Source organism: Ustilaginoidea virens, chromosome 5 (assembly GCF_000687475.1).
Source record: "Ustilaginoidea virens chromosome 5, complete sequence".
Classification (NCBI taxonomy): Eukaryota; Fungi; Ascomycota; class Sordariomycetes; order Hypocreales; family Clavicipitaceae; genus Ustilaginoidea; species Ustilaginoidea virens.
This window is the reverse complement of record NC_057320.1, coordinates 239,143-257,930: the sequence shown is the minus strand read 5'-3', so window position 1 is coordinate 257,930 and position 18,788 is coordinate 239,143. Positions and strand designations below refer to the sequence as shown.

The 18,788-nt window shown below is 49.0% G+C and overlaps 5 protein-coding genes across 5 annotated transcripts; 2 read left to right on the top strand and 3 right to left on the bottom strand.

Annotated features, from left to right (window-relative positions):
• Positions 1–10,887: 10,887 nt before the first annotated feature.
• Positions 10,888–11,445, bottom strand: UV8b_06090 (uncharacterized protein; the record flags this gene model as incomplete). Its single annotated transcript, XM_043143587.1, has 2 exons — positions 10,888–11,077; positions 11,159–11,445. 2 exons carry the CDS (start codon positions 11,443–11,445, stop codon positions 10,888–10,890), a joined length of 477 nt encoding a protein of 158 aa, XP_042999522.1.
• An 835-nt stretch (positions 11,446–12,280) lies between these two features.
• UV8b_06089 (uncharacterized protein) lies at positions 12,281–12,613 on the top strand (the record flags this gene model as incomplete). The annotated part of the gene is made up of 1 exon (XM_043143586.1): positions 12,281–12,613. The coding sequence occupies one exon, from the start codon at positions 12,281–12,283 to the stop codon at positions 12,611–12,613; it is 333 nt and encodes a 110-aa protein (XP_042999521.1).
• A 362-nt stretch (positions 12,614–12,975) lies between these two features.
• UV8b_06088 (uncharacterized protein) lies at positions 12,976–14,458 on the top strand (the record flags this gene model as incomplete). The annotated part of the gene is made up of 6 exons (XM_043143585.1): positions 12,976–13,358; positions 13,510–13,792; positions 13,861–13,937; positions 14,040–14,139; positions 14,201–14,306; positions 14,367–14,458. The coding sequence occupies 6 exons, from the start codon at positions 12,976–12,978 to the stop codon at positions 14,456–14,458; spliced, it is 1,041 nt and encodes a 346-aa protein (XP_042999520.1).
• A 2,651-nt stretch (positions 14,459–17,109) lies between these two features.
• Positions 17,110–17,409, bottom strand: UV8b_06087 (uncharacterized protein; the record flags this gene model as incomplete). The annotated part of the gene is made up of 2 exons (XM_043143584.1): positions 17,110–17,315; positions 17,391–17,409. 2 exons carry the CDS (start codon positions 17,407–17,409, stop codon positions 17,110–17,112), a joined length of 225 nt encoding a protein of 74 aa, XP_042999519.1.
• Positions 17,410–17,440: 31 nt separating this feature from the next.
• UV8b_06086 (uncharacterized protein) lies at positions 17,441–17,981 on the bottom strand (the record flags this gene model as incomplete). Its single annotated transcript, XM_043143583.1, has 2 exons — positions 17,441–17,777; positions 17,854–17,981. The coding sequence occupies 2 exons, from the start codon at positions 17,979–17,981 to the stop codon at positions 17,441–17,443; spliced, it is 465 nt and encodes a 154-aa protein (XP_042999518.1).
• Between the last annotated feature and the right edge of the window lie 807 nt (positions 17,982–18,788).

Sequence of the window (18,788 nt, the reverse complement as noted above, 5' to 3'; positions counted from 1 at the left end):
AATAATAAAAATCGCCTATACTCAGGGAAATACATTAAATATTAACCTGCAATTTTATATGGTTGATTTATTGGAAGAATAACGCATTAAAGGGTCATCAGTAGCAAGGGCTACTACCCACCTCGCAAAGGTTAAGGGTGCCGCTACTAACAATAGTAGCAAGCCAGCTAGTAATAACACTAGCAAGGGTGGTAAAAACACTACTACCAACGCTAACAAAAAGAAACAGGGGTCTTCTACCCAATAAGGGTCTTCTTCAGCCACATAAGGCAAGCCGGAAAATAAGAAGAAGAAAGAAAAGAAAGATTCAGCTAATAAAGCAGATACCCCATAAAAGACCGACGAAAAGGAAAAGACTGTTAATTCCTTCGTACTAGGGAATTATAATACTCTAAGTCTTATACCTAGTGAGACAGCCTATTCTTCCTTCTAGGACCGCGAATATATGCAATTTCTAGCTACCAGCTATAGTGCATAATCCGGTGGGAAAACGCTAACAGATTCTTTGCTCTACGATACTGGTTCTATGGTGTATATCATTAACGATAAAAAGCACTTTACCTACTTCTAATACTATACCGGAAACAGACCAGTTATTAGCATAGGTGGTGGCCTAATCAAGCCTAGTGGGTGGGGCACAGCGCGTTTTACCGTGCTATAGGCCACCAACCCACCTTAGTGGGGCACCTTAGAGCTAACCAACGCCCTTTTCATACCAGCTTTTGATATTAATATCTTTAGCGGTATTAAACACTATCTGAATCGTGGCAGTATTTAGGGCTAAAGCCTAGTTAATAGCAATAACAAGTGCATTGGGCTTCTTAATTTTAAGAAGTATGGCTTCTTTTTACAATAAAAAGGGGTAGATTCGCCGTTTTTACATTATACTAGCTAGAATTACCCGGCTTCACACAATATCTCGGTCGAAATACCTGCCCTAGCCAACCTAGAAGAATATGAGGAATATCCCCTACTAGAGGATTTACCTACCCTACTAGCTGACTCGGACCTTCTACTTCCACTAGCTAATTCGCAAGAAATCCTACTAGCTGACCCACCAGTTAGTCCTGGTTTTTCGGTGGTACCAATAGAGGCTGCTATTCCCAATACAGCCCAACCACCACAGAGGGCCCCGGTCACCCTTAACCCAGCCCCAGTCATAATACCAGCTGCTGATACAGAATATCAAAAGCTGCTATTACTAGCCGGACTTTGGCATATCCGGCTTGGGCATATCGGAATCCAACTTTTAAAGAAAACCTGTGCATCAACCACAGGGTTACCTGATCTCAGTAAGGTAAAGGATTCTGATTTTAACTATATTGCCTATAAAAGGGTAAAGTCAGTTCGGCGTTTTACATCAGGGGCTATACCAGACCCTATGTATTGTTTGGATATTATAGAGGGCGATATCTTCCAAATCAACCCTCTACTATACAATAAACGCCCCATTTGCCTTATCTTAGTTGACTGGAAATCGCGCTTCTGTTGGGTGTACTTACTACCCAATAAGGAAGGACCCACGGTATTCCTAGTATTACAGGGGTTCTTCCAAGGTCTTAGGAATCGCTACGGCAAATTAGCTATTAAATTCCACTATAATAGTGGCAAGGAAATCAACGATATTATTATAGCCTGGCTAGCTCTTAAGGGTATAGATTTTTTAACCTCTTCCCCTTACATTTATAAGCAAAATGGGTTAGTAGAACGCTCTATATAGGTTATCGTTAACCGACTTAGAGCTACTATACTTTGGTCTCGATTACCTTCTTACCTTTAGTCTATAGTGATTCTTAGTATTACTACCTTAGTAAATCTAATAGCAGTCTTAAACCGTTTTTCGTTACCTTTTAAGGAATTAAAGAAGGACTTTCCGGAAATTACGCACTACTACCTACCCGACCTTACTAGCTTCAGGGCTATTAGTGCGGCTGTAGAAGTGCTAATCCCTCCAGAAAAACGGGTTATCAGCTATAAGCTGGCCCCCCGGACCGAGTCAGGTAGGTTACTAGCTACGCTAGGTAACGGCACCTACCTCGTCTATATCCCATATCGCCGGGTCGTCACTAAGACCTCTTTCATTACTTTCACCTACTAAAATGAAGGTATAGGCCCTATTTCAAGTGGCCTAGAGGGCACCTTTGATTTCCAACCGCCTTCTAATTTAGAGGGGGTAAATATCGACCAAATTGCTCTAGAAGAGCCTATTTAGAAGTCGCCTCGGCAAAATATGCCTATTTCTAGCATAGCCGAAGGCACAGGCCTACTACAGGCCACGGATCTAATACAGCCTACGGGCCCATAAATGGGCCTAATACAGCATACGGATCCACCACAACCAGTAGGCCTACTAATTGGCCTGCTATAGCACTCTGCAACATTTCCCAGCAATTCGCCGTTTTTCGATTCCAAATCGCTTCAGTCTAACTCAGCTTTTTAGCTTAGGCAAGACAGTCCTTTTTCACCGGCTAAGGAATTTACGCCCTTTTCCTATACAAAAAGGCTATAAATACTAGGAAATGCAGAAAGCTCTCATCACTAGGAATCTCAACTACTAAGATTTTCCGAATCCATTATAAAAGTAGGCATACCCCGTATAAGTGAAAATTCTGACTTGCCCCACACAATAAATTTTTAATAGTCCGAATCTTAAAGCCCCATACATACTGATTTTCTGCGACTTTCCGATATAATAGATTCTGCCTTTTCGCCCGGCTTCCTAGTAAAAGCAGCATTTCGCCATAGTAAAACGCTGCCTACACTAGAATATCTGAAATTCGAGAGTCTAGATATCGCCTTAAATAAGAGACCGTAGGAGAAAATATTTCGAGTATCAGAAAAGGTGCCTATTCAGCTATACCAGGTTAGGGCTATTAGGGGTAAAATTAGAGGAAGAATGCAGCCACAGATACGAGACGTGTAAGGTATCCTAGGTTATAGATACTATAGGTTACTTTTAGACCTATAGGCTGACCAACAGCCTGACCTACAGACTGACTAATAGTCTGACCAACAGTCTGACCCACAGACTGACCAATGGGGTGCTTTCCCACCCACCCAGCCGAAAGACGACCAGATTTTCGGATACCCAGGCAGCCCCCCAGAGGCTCCCACACAGGATTTCCCCCCTTCCTATGCTTTTTACGATATTTGCTATGCAGCAAAGATTAAGGCTGCAAAACGGGCCCCAGAAGGTATGCCTAATAGCTGGAAGGAAGTCTTACACAGCCCACAAAAAGATAGCTGGGTTAAAGCCTTATTTTCGGAATTCGAGCAATTAATCGATTTAAATATCTTCCAATTTATTCCTAAGACTAGTATTCCTACTAGTAGGAAAATATTACGTAACCGGCCTATTTTTCGCGTTAAGAAAGATGCGAATAATAACCCGGTTAAATATAAGGCACGATTAGTTGTTAAAGGCTTTATACAGGTATCTAGGCAAGACTTTACGGAGACCTATGCCTCTACTTCGATCCCACTAATATAGAGGATTATCCTTACTCTTGCTGCTGCAAACAACTAGGAAATAGAGCAGATCGACTTTATTAGTGCCTTTCTAAATAGTGAACTACTAGAGACGATTTATATAGAGATTCCAGCTAGTTTTCTAGAATTTGCAGAAAGCCTACTCTTACCTAATCTAGCCTTATAGTCTGACCTATAGCATTAACGACTTCTAGCCTTGCTTACTAAGGTTAGATATAACCCCTCTATATTATAGGTTATACTATTAAAGAAAGCCTTATATAGGCTAAAACAAGGCCCTCGCGAGTAGTAATTATAATTAAAAGACCTTCTAGTGCAAGAGGGTTTTAAGCCATTACTTTCTAATACTGCCGTCTTCTATAATAAAAGAACGCATACCTTTATTATAACCTATATAGATGACTATTTAATTGTCGGTCCGGATCTGAGCTATATTGACTAACTTAAGACTAAGTTCTATAAGGTTTATACTATAGAAGACTGAGGACCTGCCTCCTTCTTTCTAGGAGTATAGATTATTAGGGATAGAGAAAAGGGCCTGTTATGGCTGCACCAATCGCAATTTATTGCAGAAGTCCTTAAGAAATTCAACCTTAAGGACACACGATCGCATCTAATCCTACTATAGCCCGGTATACTTACTGAGTCTAAGGCTGGTAATATGCCGCTGGATACTAGTAATCAATACTTATTCCAGCAGCTGGTAGGGACATCGATATGGTTGATAATAATATCAAGACCTGACCTTACCTTTCCAACGCAATACCTATCACGATATATGCAATAGGCTTCCACTACACAGCTTAATGCTGCTAAAGGCACTTTTCGCTACTTAGCTGGTACGGCAAATACAGCCATTTATTACCGAGCCGCTAAAGCTACCATAGTATTAGCTGCATTTTCTAATAGCGATTTTACTAGATGCCGGCTGACTTCTAAGTCTACTGGTGGTTATCTTACTACCTTAAATGGTGGGCCTATTAGCTAGAGGTTAAAACGGTCTTCGACTATGGTTTTATCAACACTTAAAGCCGAATCTGATGCAATACTTAAGGCGCTTCGCGAAATAGAGTGGATATCTAATTTATTTAAAGAAATCCAGGTCGATATTCAACGCCCGATACTACTATATTGCAATAACTAAGGGTCTATTTCTAATGCAAATGACCTAAATCAGCATGCCCGCACTAAGCATACCTTGCTTAAATTCCGGTATATACGTAAGAAGGCCAACGGTGGCCTAGTAAAAATATCTTATTTACCCACGACAGATATACCTGCAGATAGACTCACCAAACCACTTCCAAGCCCGAAATTCCCCATATTTCGGCAGCTATTAGGGCTGCAATCCCTATAGCATCATCATCTTTTTTTTCTGATTTTTTACAGGGTTTCTTTCTTTTATTCTAACGCTAGGATTAGCCATATTGCTAATCAGAGGAGGTGTTAAAATCAGCGCCTTTTTAGCTGTATTTTGGTACTGGTCTCGCCACCATACGACGTCTCTACGTTAAGATATCGCGGTAGCTATACCAGGCGCTATGGTGGGGCACAGCGCCCCACAACGCCGATTACAGTGGGCCACAGCGCCGGTCACGGCACCGGCACAGCGCCCCACAGCCGGCCACAGCGGCCGGTCACAGCGGGCCACAGGGCCCACAACAGGCGGCGCATTTCTACAGGATTACCAAATAGGCAAATCAGCACTTTCGGCCTTCTACATACAGTCACCCGCTACACCACGCCTTTACGGCACACCGGTATAGGGCTTCCGGCCCGTACGGCACACCAATATAGGGCTTCCGGCCCGTACGGCAGGCTGTTATAGGGCATCCGGCACACCGCTATAAGCTACTGGGCTTGGTTGGGTGTGCACTGGGTAGGATATTGGGCACAGACTGGGCACGGTTAGGCAGACCGACTTTTCGTCGGGTTTTTCGCTATTTTTGCGGTTTTTCATTATTTTCAACCACTTTTTCAAGATGGTAGAAATATGCCCAAAATTCCCTCTTTCTAGCTAGAATAGTCACCAACAATTAGAATCAGATTTCCCTAACATCTTTGCTCTGGTCAACCTCTTGTGCGCTTTAAATCTTTAACCAGCTCTTTGTTTTATTCTGCAACGCCTTGTACGCCACTGTCGGTATCCAGTACATTTCCAACAGTGTTCTGAATCACCATTTTGCAACAAATATATATATTATTGCATTAGTATTAATAATAATATAAGCCTATAAAGCGGGAGACTTATTAGAGAAGGATTTAGTAGAAATACCCTCTATAGTAAAGGCCTGCTTTTCTTTTTCTTTTCCTTTTAATTTAATCGAGTCCTTCTTATTATTATTATTATTATTATTATATATATCTTAAAAGGCCTTAAATATAGCTTATACTTCTTTATTTTTTTACTTTATCTTTACTATTATAGCCTTTTTAATTTCCTTCTAAATCTTTAAGTAGAACTTATTAGGCACTAAAGAAGGAATAAGAGCCTAATAGCTCTTATAATACGGTCCCTTTTTTTTAATATATAATTGCTTATAGTATTTATAGGGCATTAATTCTAATAATAGTTCCTTTAAAGCTAAAGCTAAAGCTATACTAGCAATATTCCTAGGGGCAGTAGCGGCTTTTAACGAAGGCTTTCTTTTAATAGTAAATATAGTATACTTCCCTTTAGCAGTAATATTCCTTTTTTTTTAAAGCTCTACCTACTGCCTTACATCTTTAATAATCTTACGAAAGTCAATATATTACCCTAGCTTTTTAGCTCTAGTAATTTCCCGATCGATATTATCCTAAATACTAAGATACTTCTAAGAGAGGGCTTTTACTAATATATTAGCAGGCTTATTCCCTAATAAGAGGACTAAGCCACTTTATTCTAATCGGTCGTAAATAGTTAATACTTTACTAAGCCATTCTAAAACGTTATATTTATTGAGATTCCGTTTTATAACCTAAACGAAGCGCTATACAATATGCTCGGTAATAATAGTCTTTACCGGCTATATGTATTCAACTAGGATATATAATTTATCCCTTATTATCGACCTTATTATTATTATCTGCTTAAATTCTAAGCCGAAGGTTATATTAAACTACTCTATATATTTAGAAAGGGCCCGTTTTAGCTTAATATAATTATGCCAATCGTTTCTTAATAAATTATTAATATAATTAATCCATTCGTTAAGGCCTAGGCCGTCCGGGATTTATCTCTATTTAAAATAGTTATTCGGGTCTTCTAGCTATTAGTCTGGCTATAAATAGCTTCGCGTTACTCTAGATACTGCCCTTAATGCCGAGGCTGCCTTAATATTACTAAAAGGACTATTTTCCGTTAGTATCTCTTCCGCCGATAATACTAAAATAGGTCGATATAGTTAGAGCGAAATATCCTTAGGTTTATTAAGGATTATCGCTTAATTAGGATTAATAAGATCCTATACCTTCCTTACCTAAGCCTTACTCTAAATATAATTATACCAGATATCCCACTTGTATCGGGATATTAGAATATATATAGGTTTATTATAATTAACCATATCGGTACCTATCTTTACTATCTGCAATATTCTAGGCACGAAAGGCTAATTATCTAACTAAATAGGTTAATTATAGATAAAATTAAACTATAAAAAAGTATCGCGATCTTCCGAATAGCTTCCTTTTTATTATAAGAGGCTATATGAGTATAATAGTAATACGAGGTTTTAATAGATCTAGTAGGAATCTACTATTATACCTTAATAGATATCCGAGGAGAGCGGTAACCGTAGTATAATCTTAGATATCGAACGATATAGTGCTATAGCACCTAATAAAAGGATAAGAATGATGAGGTTGCTATGTTATTTATATAATTGCTACTATATTAGGAAGTAGGGAGAGAAAGCGGTATATTGTAAAGGGTTGACCTGACCTGTCTTAATAGTACTCAGGTCACTAGCTATTTATAGTGGGCACGGGGGTAACCCTAAGGGGCTACTGTTCCCTCGGTTACATGTGCCACATTCGTATCCGGATATTCCCGACACATATAATGATCCACCGGTATCCCCGCCGACAGTGGGGAGGGGCGCCAATCCAGCGGTGCAAAGGCGGGGGAAGTCTCCATACCTGATGGATTGCTCGAATGCGGAGTACATAGGTTTACCGATTTAGGATCGATCGTCAGCGTCATCAGATGAAAGAGAGGTCAAGCCTCGGCCCTTGGCCATGACGTGCTTCGTGTGACGGCCTAGCGGGGATCAAGGGTCGCCGCTCGCCCACCGCGGGATAAAGACAATGACAGACGCGCAGCGCGCAATGCGCACGGGGATTGCTTTAGCAGTCGCCAGGGGGCCAGGACCCTTTTTGCCAAGTCGGCCGGCCGCCCCGGGCCGAATACGAAACGCATGCGCCCTTGTTTGCAGGCAGACAGACGGATGACCCCGAGTCATTGGCTGACTGCGGCGGGCTTCGGGCATGTAAGCGTCATGTTCAGACTCTGCCTTTTTTTTTTGGGGGGGGGGGAGATTCGTGCTGAGAAGCCAGGCCAATGCGCATGCGGTACTTGACAACGGAAGCAGTTCGTGACAGCACCGCTGGATGCCGTGAGGGTACGATCCGGAAAGAAACGCCCGCAATCAAGGGGACACGGCGCTCACCGACAGGCACACACACGGCGTCATCCGCAACCCCTGTGGTCGCGGCATCATACATAGTCGCAAGCGGCTCCTGCAGCAAGAGCCCGCAGCCCAGGTAGGGCTGGCCGACGATGGGCCAAGCCCGCCACGCCAGCGACAGCCTTGTCGGGGAGTCAGGGGGTAGATGATGCTACCGCCGGGGCCTTCCCCAATTTTTTTTTAATTTTTTTTTTTTTTGCATTTCAGCCAGCTCCATAAGGACATGGGTAGTCGTTGTTGCCGATGACGACTGCGTCCTTTTGAGATTTCGACCGTGGGAATCAAACCCTTATACAGGAGTCGTGCCGTCCCAGGACCTCGGGCGTACACCGACGGGTGGGGCGTTGACCGGCACCTGGTGAGGGAATTCGAGATGGAGGCTCCCGTCTCCGGAAAATAGCTTGGTCTTGGGAGTTGAAGATGATGTCCGCTTTGTTTCCACGAGAATCTTATGAACCAAAAACACGTGTTTCCACCAGTGCAGCGCACAGATTTAGAGTCGTCGGGTGGCCAAGAGTGTCTGCCCAAGGCCCCAGGTCCCGCGTCCCTAGTCAGGCGGAAGACGACTGATTGCCCTCAGAAGAGGCGATAGGAAGCACTGTATTAAGCATATACAAGCTTTCTGTTCACCCCGCAGGATGAGTTTCTTTAACTGCCAATTTTATCCGAGTGGGTGTCTAATCTCGTGGCTGCCGGGGTTGGGGGGGGGGGGGGGGGGAGGGGGGGGCAAGCAAAGGGTGTTGTAGTCCTCTTTTTCCACATCTCGCCCCATCCGTAGCTACATGTGCTTTTTTCGGCATGTCCGCTCTGCAATGGTCGTGACTCGTGAGGAACGGGAAATCAAACGTCCCGCTCAAGATTCGTTTTTCGTATTGGCCGTGCTGCGCAATCGATGTGACGTTGGCCGGGGTAGGCGACGACACTGCTCGACGGACGGACCGAAACGGGAAAATGCGGCACGACAGGCCGGGGTTATTATGGCACATCTGCCAAGGAGCAAACTAAAATGCAGTACCCTGCGGCGGTTCTTTTGTTTATACAATGGGGCTAAACCGGAAACCACAGAGGGTGATTTTTGATTGCATTATTATACACGCAGGTAACGGAGGAGGACGAAATATGGCTTGCCATGCCCAAGGTACTTTTGTGTGTTGAATACGGCAGCTGTTGCAATGGTTCGGGACCCTACAGAATAAATATATGAATATATTGCATTCGGGGGAGACATGGTAGGAATTTCTTAAAGGTTAAAGTGGATGTAGAAACATAGAGAGTGGTGCGCCTTGCGTTGCGACCTGTTATAATGCACGCAAGGGACTTGTATACAACAAGGGAAATCCTACAATGTCGTTTTCTATGCAGAAACCCTACAGCCGGGCACGCTCTAAGAAAAAGACTTGTAGCCATATCTCGACGCATCCGCTCGGGTGGAGGGAAGAGGAAGCGTGTCTACGCAGCGTAGATAAAAAAAAGTACTGAGGCATCTTACGACTTGGGCTTGGCTTCTACTGCATGGTCAAAAAGTCGCTGCGGAGTCCCGCATGCCTAGCTAGCCTGCAACGCGGCAGGTAAAAACAAGCTTTATGCAGGCAGGCATAGCTAGTGGCGTGGCTGCCGTGATAGGGGAGCATGCATAAAAGGGGTACGGGGGTTGCCAATGAGTTCAGTTCCCCGCGGATAGGATAACGGGGACGACAGGGATAGAGGCGCTAATTATATATCCCAAACTCCCTGCACTTGGGAAAGCGTCGCGTGGCGAGGATAAAGACTCCAACTGTGATAGATTGGAATCATCAGATAACGATTGCGCGCCAGCCCCTAGCGTTGGTCCTGATGGTGTTTCTTATCGATGGCCAGATTGTCAAATAGTGATGATGATGATGATGGTGGTGGTGGTGGTGATAATAACCGAGAGGTCTGTGAGACTGCGGCTATGATTGCTGCCTCATCGGAGCAGACAGGTGTGGGCGGTGACTGACTAAGTCAGCATCGCGACGGGGAACCTAAGCCTGGCGCGCTATTGGTTGGTTGGTTGCGGCGGTCTGGGTAAAGAGGCTGGGAAAAGCACAAGGAAAAAAAGACGGGCACGAAAGAAAATAAACATCCCTGCAGAGCACAAGGGCAAACCGTTCCCGAAACCACAGCGTTGTCGCGTCGTCTGAAATCCTGGTTGGCATAAACGACGACGACGGATGGACACCCGCCGGCAGCTGCGAAACCCGGTCATGCGAAAGCGGCCGGGGGGGACGGCACTCGCGCCGGCCCCTGAGCAACTATGTGACTGGCCATTGGCTGCAGCGCCACGGGCCTGCCGGTTGGTACGGCTGGGTGCCGGGGGGACGAGCCACCTGGCACAAAACGACATGGATAGTGGACCCTGGCCGGGGGAAACGTGGAGGCGCCACTGGAGAACTGGGGCATTGCGTCATTGAGACGAAGCACGCGTGGGTTGGAGGTTGCCAGCCGAACGGGGCTCACGCGTCTTTTTTTTTTTTCACTTCACGGGGTGTGTCTTGCATCGGCTCATCTGTTGTCCGCGTCGGAGACTGAGGATCAAATCTCAAACTAAAAACTACGATAAAAAAAAAAAAAAAAGGTGACTGCGACTTTGACTTGGTCCGAGAAGAAAAAGAAGAAGAAGAAGAAGAAGGAGAGGAAACGACTATTTGCATCGGGAAAACACACAAGGTAAAAACAAAATAAAGGCAAAAGTCTCCGCTGGGTTGCGTCATGAGAGGAGATAGGTCTGCGGATACCCCTTCTTCTTGGGATATTCCCAGTCCTCAACCACGACATCGCAGTCGCCGGATATCGCGTAGCAATGCATCACATCTTCAGAATCCGCCAGTTGGATCCAGTACACTCCCTTCCAATCCCGGAGCTTGAAGTTGTAAACCAGATTCTGCGTCACGCTAGAGCTACGTCACGAAATTAGCAGGGGCTGTCAAAAGAAAAGAAGGGGGGGGGGGGGGGGGGGGAACCGGGGGGGAATGACCAACCTGGGATCTACTCTTTTGCGGGACTGGAACTTGACCCAGATTGTGCCCCCTTTGAAGCCCTTTGTGTATATTGTGCGGCCCGGATATCTGGGCAGCTGGTGTGTCTGGGCGTGGTAGCCCGTACACTTTTTATCTTCCACTTTGTAGCAAAGGTTGGCCGCCTCGGACGGGTTGAAAACAGCCAAAGCCGCCAAGGCCACCAGAAGGACGCGTCTGAGTCCAAAGGCAGGCAAGGCCGGCAAGGCCGGCGTCGGGAACACAGCCATTGACAGAGCAGGCACCAGCATTGCAAGCAGGCCAAGATGAAAGAATCGAAGAAGAAATCGAAGAAGAAGAAGAAGAAGAAGAAGAAGAAACGACACCGCACGACACTGTGTCTGGTGAGTTTGCAAGAAGAGCGCCGCGCGATGGCAGGATGGCAGCAGTCGCACTCGCCCACTTTATATCGCGGCATGCGGCAGACAGATGCCACGTGCCCATTGCTTCACCACCCCAGTCTCCCTCAACTTTTCTTCTTCTTCTTCTTCTTTGCCAGCTGGGCTGGCTGCTCGACTGGCGTCACACACCCCCCTGCCCTCCCTGCCCTCCTGCAGCGGATCGTCAGATGGCTAACCTTGTAGCAAAGCAATCTATTCATAAACATCATGCCAGCCGGCGGAAATATCCCAAAAGATGACTTGCAGAGACGCGCCATATTTAGGCGGCAGTTCCAGCGCTATAGAAGAAACCCGATCACCGGCATGTCCGATACGGAACTGATCGTCTCGTGGGAGAATGTTGTTTCTGCAACGGCCAAGTGGCTGCGCCAGAGCTGGCGGCCCCCCCCCGTCGAGTGTGTCTTGTCTGGCGCGCATCGTTTTTCCAATTTTCCGGGCAGGGCCTTCCCCCTTCCTGTAGAAATCAGCCGGTGAACATTTACGCGGTTCAAGATGAAACCAGGGCTCACGCGCGACAGCGACAGCCGGGGGCCGTCGAGGCTTATGCACGACAGCGGCGGCGGGGCGGGGCGGGGCGGCGAGCAGCTGGCGGGGTTCCTTGGCCATCTCTCGCGAGTATTTCTTCTCGACAAGGAACAAGGAGCCCCCGGGGACCCCCGTGTCCCGTCCCCCGTTCCCCATCATGATGGCATCATCCATCCCCCATCCCCCAAGCCCTGCTGGGCCGGTCAACGCCCGCTCGGCTATCGCGATGCGGCATTTGATGAGAGCCGCCGCCCACCCATGTTCCAGACTCCAGACTCCAGCATGTCTTGGGGTAAATAGCCACGTTGTGTGTCCGTTTCTCATGTGCCGCATGAATAGGGTTTACCTGCTTGCAATTCAACCGGGGTATCCAGCCCGAGCCGCTGATTGGTCGCCGGACTCGTTTGTCAACCTCGACCGATGCCCGCCGACTGCCTGCCTGCCAACTGCCCGCCAACTGCCTGGCCACGATCCGTCCTTCTGTCGCCCCTGATCCCGGGCGCTGCACGAAATCACCTCCTGGCTCCAACGGCTCTTTTCGGGCAATCTCCTCCATGGGCTGGGCCGTTGTATCAGACTGATTCGAGATGGGCAGTGAAAAGATCCTAGATAACTCCTAGATAATCTGTCCCGGGGAAAAATCGAGGGCAAGGGAGGGTCAACGACCGGCAGCATGGCTCGCTTCACCCTCTGCGCGGAAACGTTATAACACGGGCTGGAATCCGCCTCGTCTCGCCAACAAAAACAAAGCAAGACATCTCAGCCCAGTTCCCCCTCTTCTTTTCTGCCTCACACACACATACACACACATACACGCACGCACACGCACGCACACGCACGCAAAACAAGCGCAGCATGGTTCATCTGCTGCCCTTCCTCCTGGCAGCGAGCCAATGCCTCGGCCTCGCGGCATCAGCATCCCTCAAAGCCCCCCCAAGCGGCCCAAAGGGCCAATCCCAGTCTTTCTTCATCAAAAAGGGCCCCGGCCTCGGGGAGGACGCATTCCAAGAGTACGACGCATCGGACTACTCCGCCTGGGAGCCCGACCCGTCCATCTACGACGGCGTCCCCATGGTGGTCAAAAAAACCGTGGTCGACGGCAAGAACCTCACGTACCAGGACTTTGACGTGGAAAAGCTCTCGCTGGACCAGTTCAAGAAACATCTCATGGGGGCCGATGTGTTTTACGACGAACACAAGCGGTTTCTTTTCAACGACGCCGACGCCGAGGCGTACCGGTAAGGTTTCTGCCTCCTCTTTCTCTTGCTCTTTGGCCCTCCCCACCTCTCAAGTGCCAAGCAGGAAACCCCGGGATCCCCCCCCCCCCCCCCCCCCCCCCAGTCAGCGTAATGTTGTACTATGCATGCTCATCGACTGCTTCTCCTGCAGGAACCATCTTCTCGGCAAGAGCCACTATCTCGGCTTCAACCTTACCCAGCGCAACCCCAGGCTGCTGGTGAAACGCGACTTCTGCACCGGATATAGTCCGATGTGCAAGGGAGCCTGTCTTTTCCCCCTGTCACACGGCATTATTCAACACATGAACCACGATGCCTACGGCAAATGGCATTATGAAGACACTCTTTTCTGCGGCGCTGGTTCCATTTCCCACACCAATACAATTTCAATTCCCAGCAGCCTCTCCTTCAGCTTCACCAGCATGATTCCCAAGGTAAGTCCAGGAAGAAGAAGAAGAAAGGGAGGGGGGAGCGTCGTCTGCTAACCGTGAGCACGTACCAGTTTGGCGCGGGCTGGCTCGGTTCATTTACCCAGTTTTTCGCCGCGGTCGGCATCACCGTCAACCCACCGCCAAAAACGTAGGTCACGCACGCATTGGGTTGGAAACAGGGCCTCCCCTTCCGCCTTGCCTTGCTTTGCTACATCTTCAGCCGCCCAACTCTTCTGACATGTCCTATTAGCCTCACGACTTCGATAGGTTATTCCGGTAATTGTGATGCGCATACACAATGCCTTCTTTGGTATAGACCGCACTACACGCTCTACACCGGCATAGTCGTCGTAAGCAACGATTCCGCAGCCCGTCAATCATCATGCCGGGGGCCGTACTAACTGTATGCAGACCCGCTTCATAGACGCCGAGACTCATTATGGGTGCAGCAAGCCCAACCAAATAACTCCCTGGCACGGCCACGGAGTGCACAGTAAAAGCGACCCTGGCGGCCCTGGTATGTCGACACACTGTCCCTGTCCCGTCTTGCGACTACGAGTGCTGACTTTGAAACAAGAAATCCACGGCGCTTGCTACACCATGAAATATCATGGATGCCCGGCTCCAGTCAAAAAATCGGTGAACTTGCCACGCTGCCCGGGCGTGTGAGCATGGAAGAATGCCGGGAGGGAAGACCGGGAAGGATGAACAGCCACGGGAGATGAGTTATGAAATTGCGTTTTTCTAGGATCTGCGACAGATTCGACGCTGGTCACTTTGTATTTTCTTACAATTTTTTAGACATTGCTTTGGTCAGAGCTGGTCAATTGGGTGGAACAGCGGGTTGGCCTGGCCGGGCCTTGGAGCCCGGGAATTGCCCGAGTACATAGTTTGAACGTGGCTGTTTAAATACATGCAGTGCTTTAAGACCAGAGCGGGCTGCATCATGATACACGCGCTGCCTGAGCCGAACGTCCCGTGGCGTTTGCTTGCTTGGTTTACGAATTACTGATGTACTTCTGGCTTGAAGCTGATGCTTGATGTCGATGCTCGATTTCGATGCTCGATTTCGATGCTTTGATGTCCTTGCCATCACCTCGATGCTGCTCCGCATCACGCCACTCACAGCGAGGCCGTGTGTACCCCGTGGCCAGGTTTGTCACGCGCCGCTGCAGGAAAAGCATGACTGGGCTCCCGTTCGACCCGACCTTTTGCGAAAATGCCGTCTGCTCGGCTGTCGGGCGGCAGGACGAGACGCCAGACTGCGACGGCCAGCGGCGACTACTCCCGGGTTCTTGCCACGGCGACACGGCCAAGAAACAGCTGATGCCTCTGAGGGCCTGTTTTCCCCTTGCTTTTATTTCACATGCAAGATATACGTGAGCCTGCCTACTTGCAACCGCTAGGCCGTAGGGAATGATTTCAACCGATGCCAATCATCGAAAAGTTCGTCGCTAATGAAAGTATCTGGATTGTATCAGTACCCAGGCAAGATAAGCCGACCTTGCAGCAGCCTTGTTAAGCCGAGCCACTTCTTTCTTCACCGTGCGATTCATAATTGTACAAGGCTGCATGCCACGGCCAATGTCTACAAGACGGCCTCGCAGAACTATAAGTGTGGGAAAAACAGCGTTGGTAGCATGTACCGCCGGAATATATCTCCCATCAGCGACCATTACGATTCTACAAGCCACTAGAGTAATGTTTGCTTCTGTCGTCGGCATCGTCGGTTCAATCAGGGGCATCCGACCGGTGTGGCCCGCCTTTCCCTGTGACGCGATTGGGTGCAAGCACCATCGTTGCGGAGCCAGCACCACACGTGACCGCGGCACAACGCATAAATGCCACATCGCCGGCTTCATCCTTCAACCCCTGACTGCCTTTTCCTCTCTTGATAGTCGCAGTCGTCGCTGTACTGTAATACCGCGTGGTGCGTTACCTATGACCTCACGGTGCCTCAGTATCGCGCGCACGCAGCATATTTAAGAAGTCCAAGTTGTAAATTAGTAATAAATAGAACTGAACTACGGGAAATTTTATTTCCTGGCTGGGTATTCCCCGGTCGTTGTCTAGCAGCTGCCCAGCTGTATCTATCGCCGGTTTCAGTAAAGAGGGGAAGGAATTTCTGTAGCAAGAAAGACTGCCCAGCTGTATCTATTGCCGGTTTCAGTAAAGAGGGGAAGGAATATTTATAGCAAGAAAGACTGCCCAGCTGACCTATTGCCGGTATCAGTAAAGAGGGGGAGGAATATTTATAGCAAGAAAGATGCCCAGCTGACCTATTGCCGGTATCAGTAAAGAGGGGAAGGAATTCTTACAGCAAGGAAAGAAACAAACACATTGCATAGAGTGCGTATCATCACTCTTGCAAAGTAGGGCGCAGCTGTTCGTACGCGGGCAGCACGAAGCTGACGCAGCTGGCGGCGCTGGCAAACGGTCTGCAAAGAGCAAATAGGTAGATGGAGTAGATAGAATAGACAAGTATAACTTGCAATTGCTTATTTATATACTTTTAGACTTGAGTAGATTTTACCGGACGCAAACCGGGCTCATACTGTCAAAGGTAGCGACGCTACCGCTGCATCCGGCCTGGTCATAGTGGTAGGGTAGTTGATAGAGCCCATCAGCTAAGATATACCACGATACAGTTGGGTACATTACTAGTTCATGGGCTCTATCGATTACACTACCACTATGACTAGGCCGGGCACCGCGTACATCGACAAATACATATATATTGGCAGCAACAGGCTGCTGCACCAACCAGCCCCGTGACCCCAGTCGCAAGTCTGCCCGAGACGTGACCAACCCTTGGCGTTGGACATGAACTCATCTGCGGACACGCCTACAAGCCTTGTACTTGCCGGGCCACTCCTTCAAACCAGCTAGTTGCCCGACCCGCCCGTCTCGACGTAGCCATAACCCATCGTGAAGTAGGTCATCCCTCACGAGCGCCCCTCCCAGCGTGACCCTCGGGGCCGACCAAGCAGCCTTGTTCACCTTGGCCCTCCTACAGCTCGCGGGGTGCGACCGACGTCGCCGCCAAATACGACGAGGCCTCAACGTCCTCCCAACGTCGCCTAGCTGCATGAGCCCCAGGCCATCTTTGAAAATGAACGTTGTCCGCGTCGAACATGGCGAATGCGTCCTCTAGAGGTGGGGGGGAGAAACACCGTCGACTGCGGTGAGGGCTTCGAAAATGAGCGAGAAAGGACCCGTCATGGCGCACCCGCAGTTTCCCGTGACCCTGCGGCTCATGCATTGCCCGGCTGGGCTGCCGTTCGAGAGGCGCGAGCCGCAGCGATTAGAGGTGGGCTAGTTTAACGTTGTTTTACCACCTGTGAGGACGCGTCGAGGGCCGAGGATCGATCTGCCCACGGTGTGCCGCTTACGCAGTCCACCCCATCCTGACGGCTTTGCGTTGGCGGCTGGAGCTTGTGCAGCAGCTTGTGGCGGTGCTGGACTATGTCGCCTGCGGGAATCAGGATGCTTCCGAGGATGGAGGCGCGCTGCACTAGTACCCCGCCTGTTTCGTCGTTAGCAATAGTCGGTGCTGGGACGTGCGTCGGCATGGCTCCTTGCTGACGGTGCCGGTTCTTACCCCTTTCCCGCAGTTGCATCCCTTGGAAGGTGAAGTGGAAGTCCTGCGGGTCAACGCTCGAATTGGATCGTTATGGGCTTCTTAGGGGTGGCGTTGATCCCGGTTTCGACCACGGTTCTCGCCTGTCCATTCTGCTGGAGACGGCCAGGGTCCACGACGCTGGATAGGCAGTCGGCCGCGGGACGGCTGGTGGCGGACCCCTCCACAAATGGGGATCCAATCCCTCTCTCCGCGATGGTCCGCGATGGTCCGCGATGGTTGTTGCTGATGGCCAGCTTGGTCCATGCTCCTCCCGTCCTCAGGAACAGCTGCTTGAAGCAAAACGAGACGGCTTCCACGTCGGTGCCGGCCAAGTCGCGCTCAATCTCCTCGGGGCCGCACAAGCTGCTGAATGTGCCGAGTAGTCCTCCCAAGATGTCGTGGTTGTGGCCGCACTCGCGCGGCTTTAGTGGAAACGCCGAACCACCCATGTATGAATAGCATGTGGTCCATAACCTTGAGCTTGTCGACAATCTCCTGCGGATCCCAGACGTGCTCCAATTCCATCAAGATGAGGCACTTTGTTGGCAATCTTGTAGTACTCGTGTACATCTTGAAGGATTCCGTCGACTTTTCCCTACTGTCTCGCTAGTTTATGCACAGGCAGTCAACCCGCAGGAAGCGGGCATCCCGAGTCTCTTGATGGCCCGGAGCTTGTGTTGGTGGATGATTGCATCCCGACTCATGCATTGGATGCCGCAGCTGTAGGGCGCAACATCCTTGCCCCAGGTATGAGAGATGATGCCGTAGTTGTCCACTGGTTGAGTGGCAGGATTGGCCATGAAGAATTCGCCGTCTGCGTGGCCAAGGAGTCGCAAAGGCAGCCTGCCAGACATGACTGTTTCTGTCGGCAGACGGCAGACAAAGTAAGCAAATGAGTCGAGTAATCGCAAGATGCAGCAGCGTGCGGTAGCATGTCTCTCCCAATTCATATAGATTCGTATGTTGCATGAGCGATGCGACTGGAGGGTTAAAAAAAGAACAAGCATTAACCGCCTCGCCTGCATGATGCAGATGATGCGGCTGGTACCTCCCTGACTTCTCCAAGAAGTTAAATTCAGGGCGCACAAGGATTACCGCGGCGCGCAAAATCCTGGTTTGCATCTGCAGATGGTCACTCGCTTCACTTACGGTAAGCAACGCACGAGATCATGTCGTTCCTCCAGTTATGGGCGGATGTATTTTGGGCCTTCCTGGGCTTGTTTTTCTTTCTTTTTCCTGTTTCTGAATATGAAATGGCTACGGGGAGCTGAAGGCAAGGCATCTGGTTCCTGATATTCCACTTCAACACTCCCTGGGCCGTGAATGCCCCTAAGCGTGCGGGCGACCGACTAGCCAGACGAGCTATGACCTCAATCT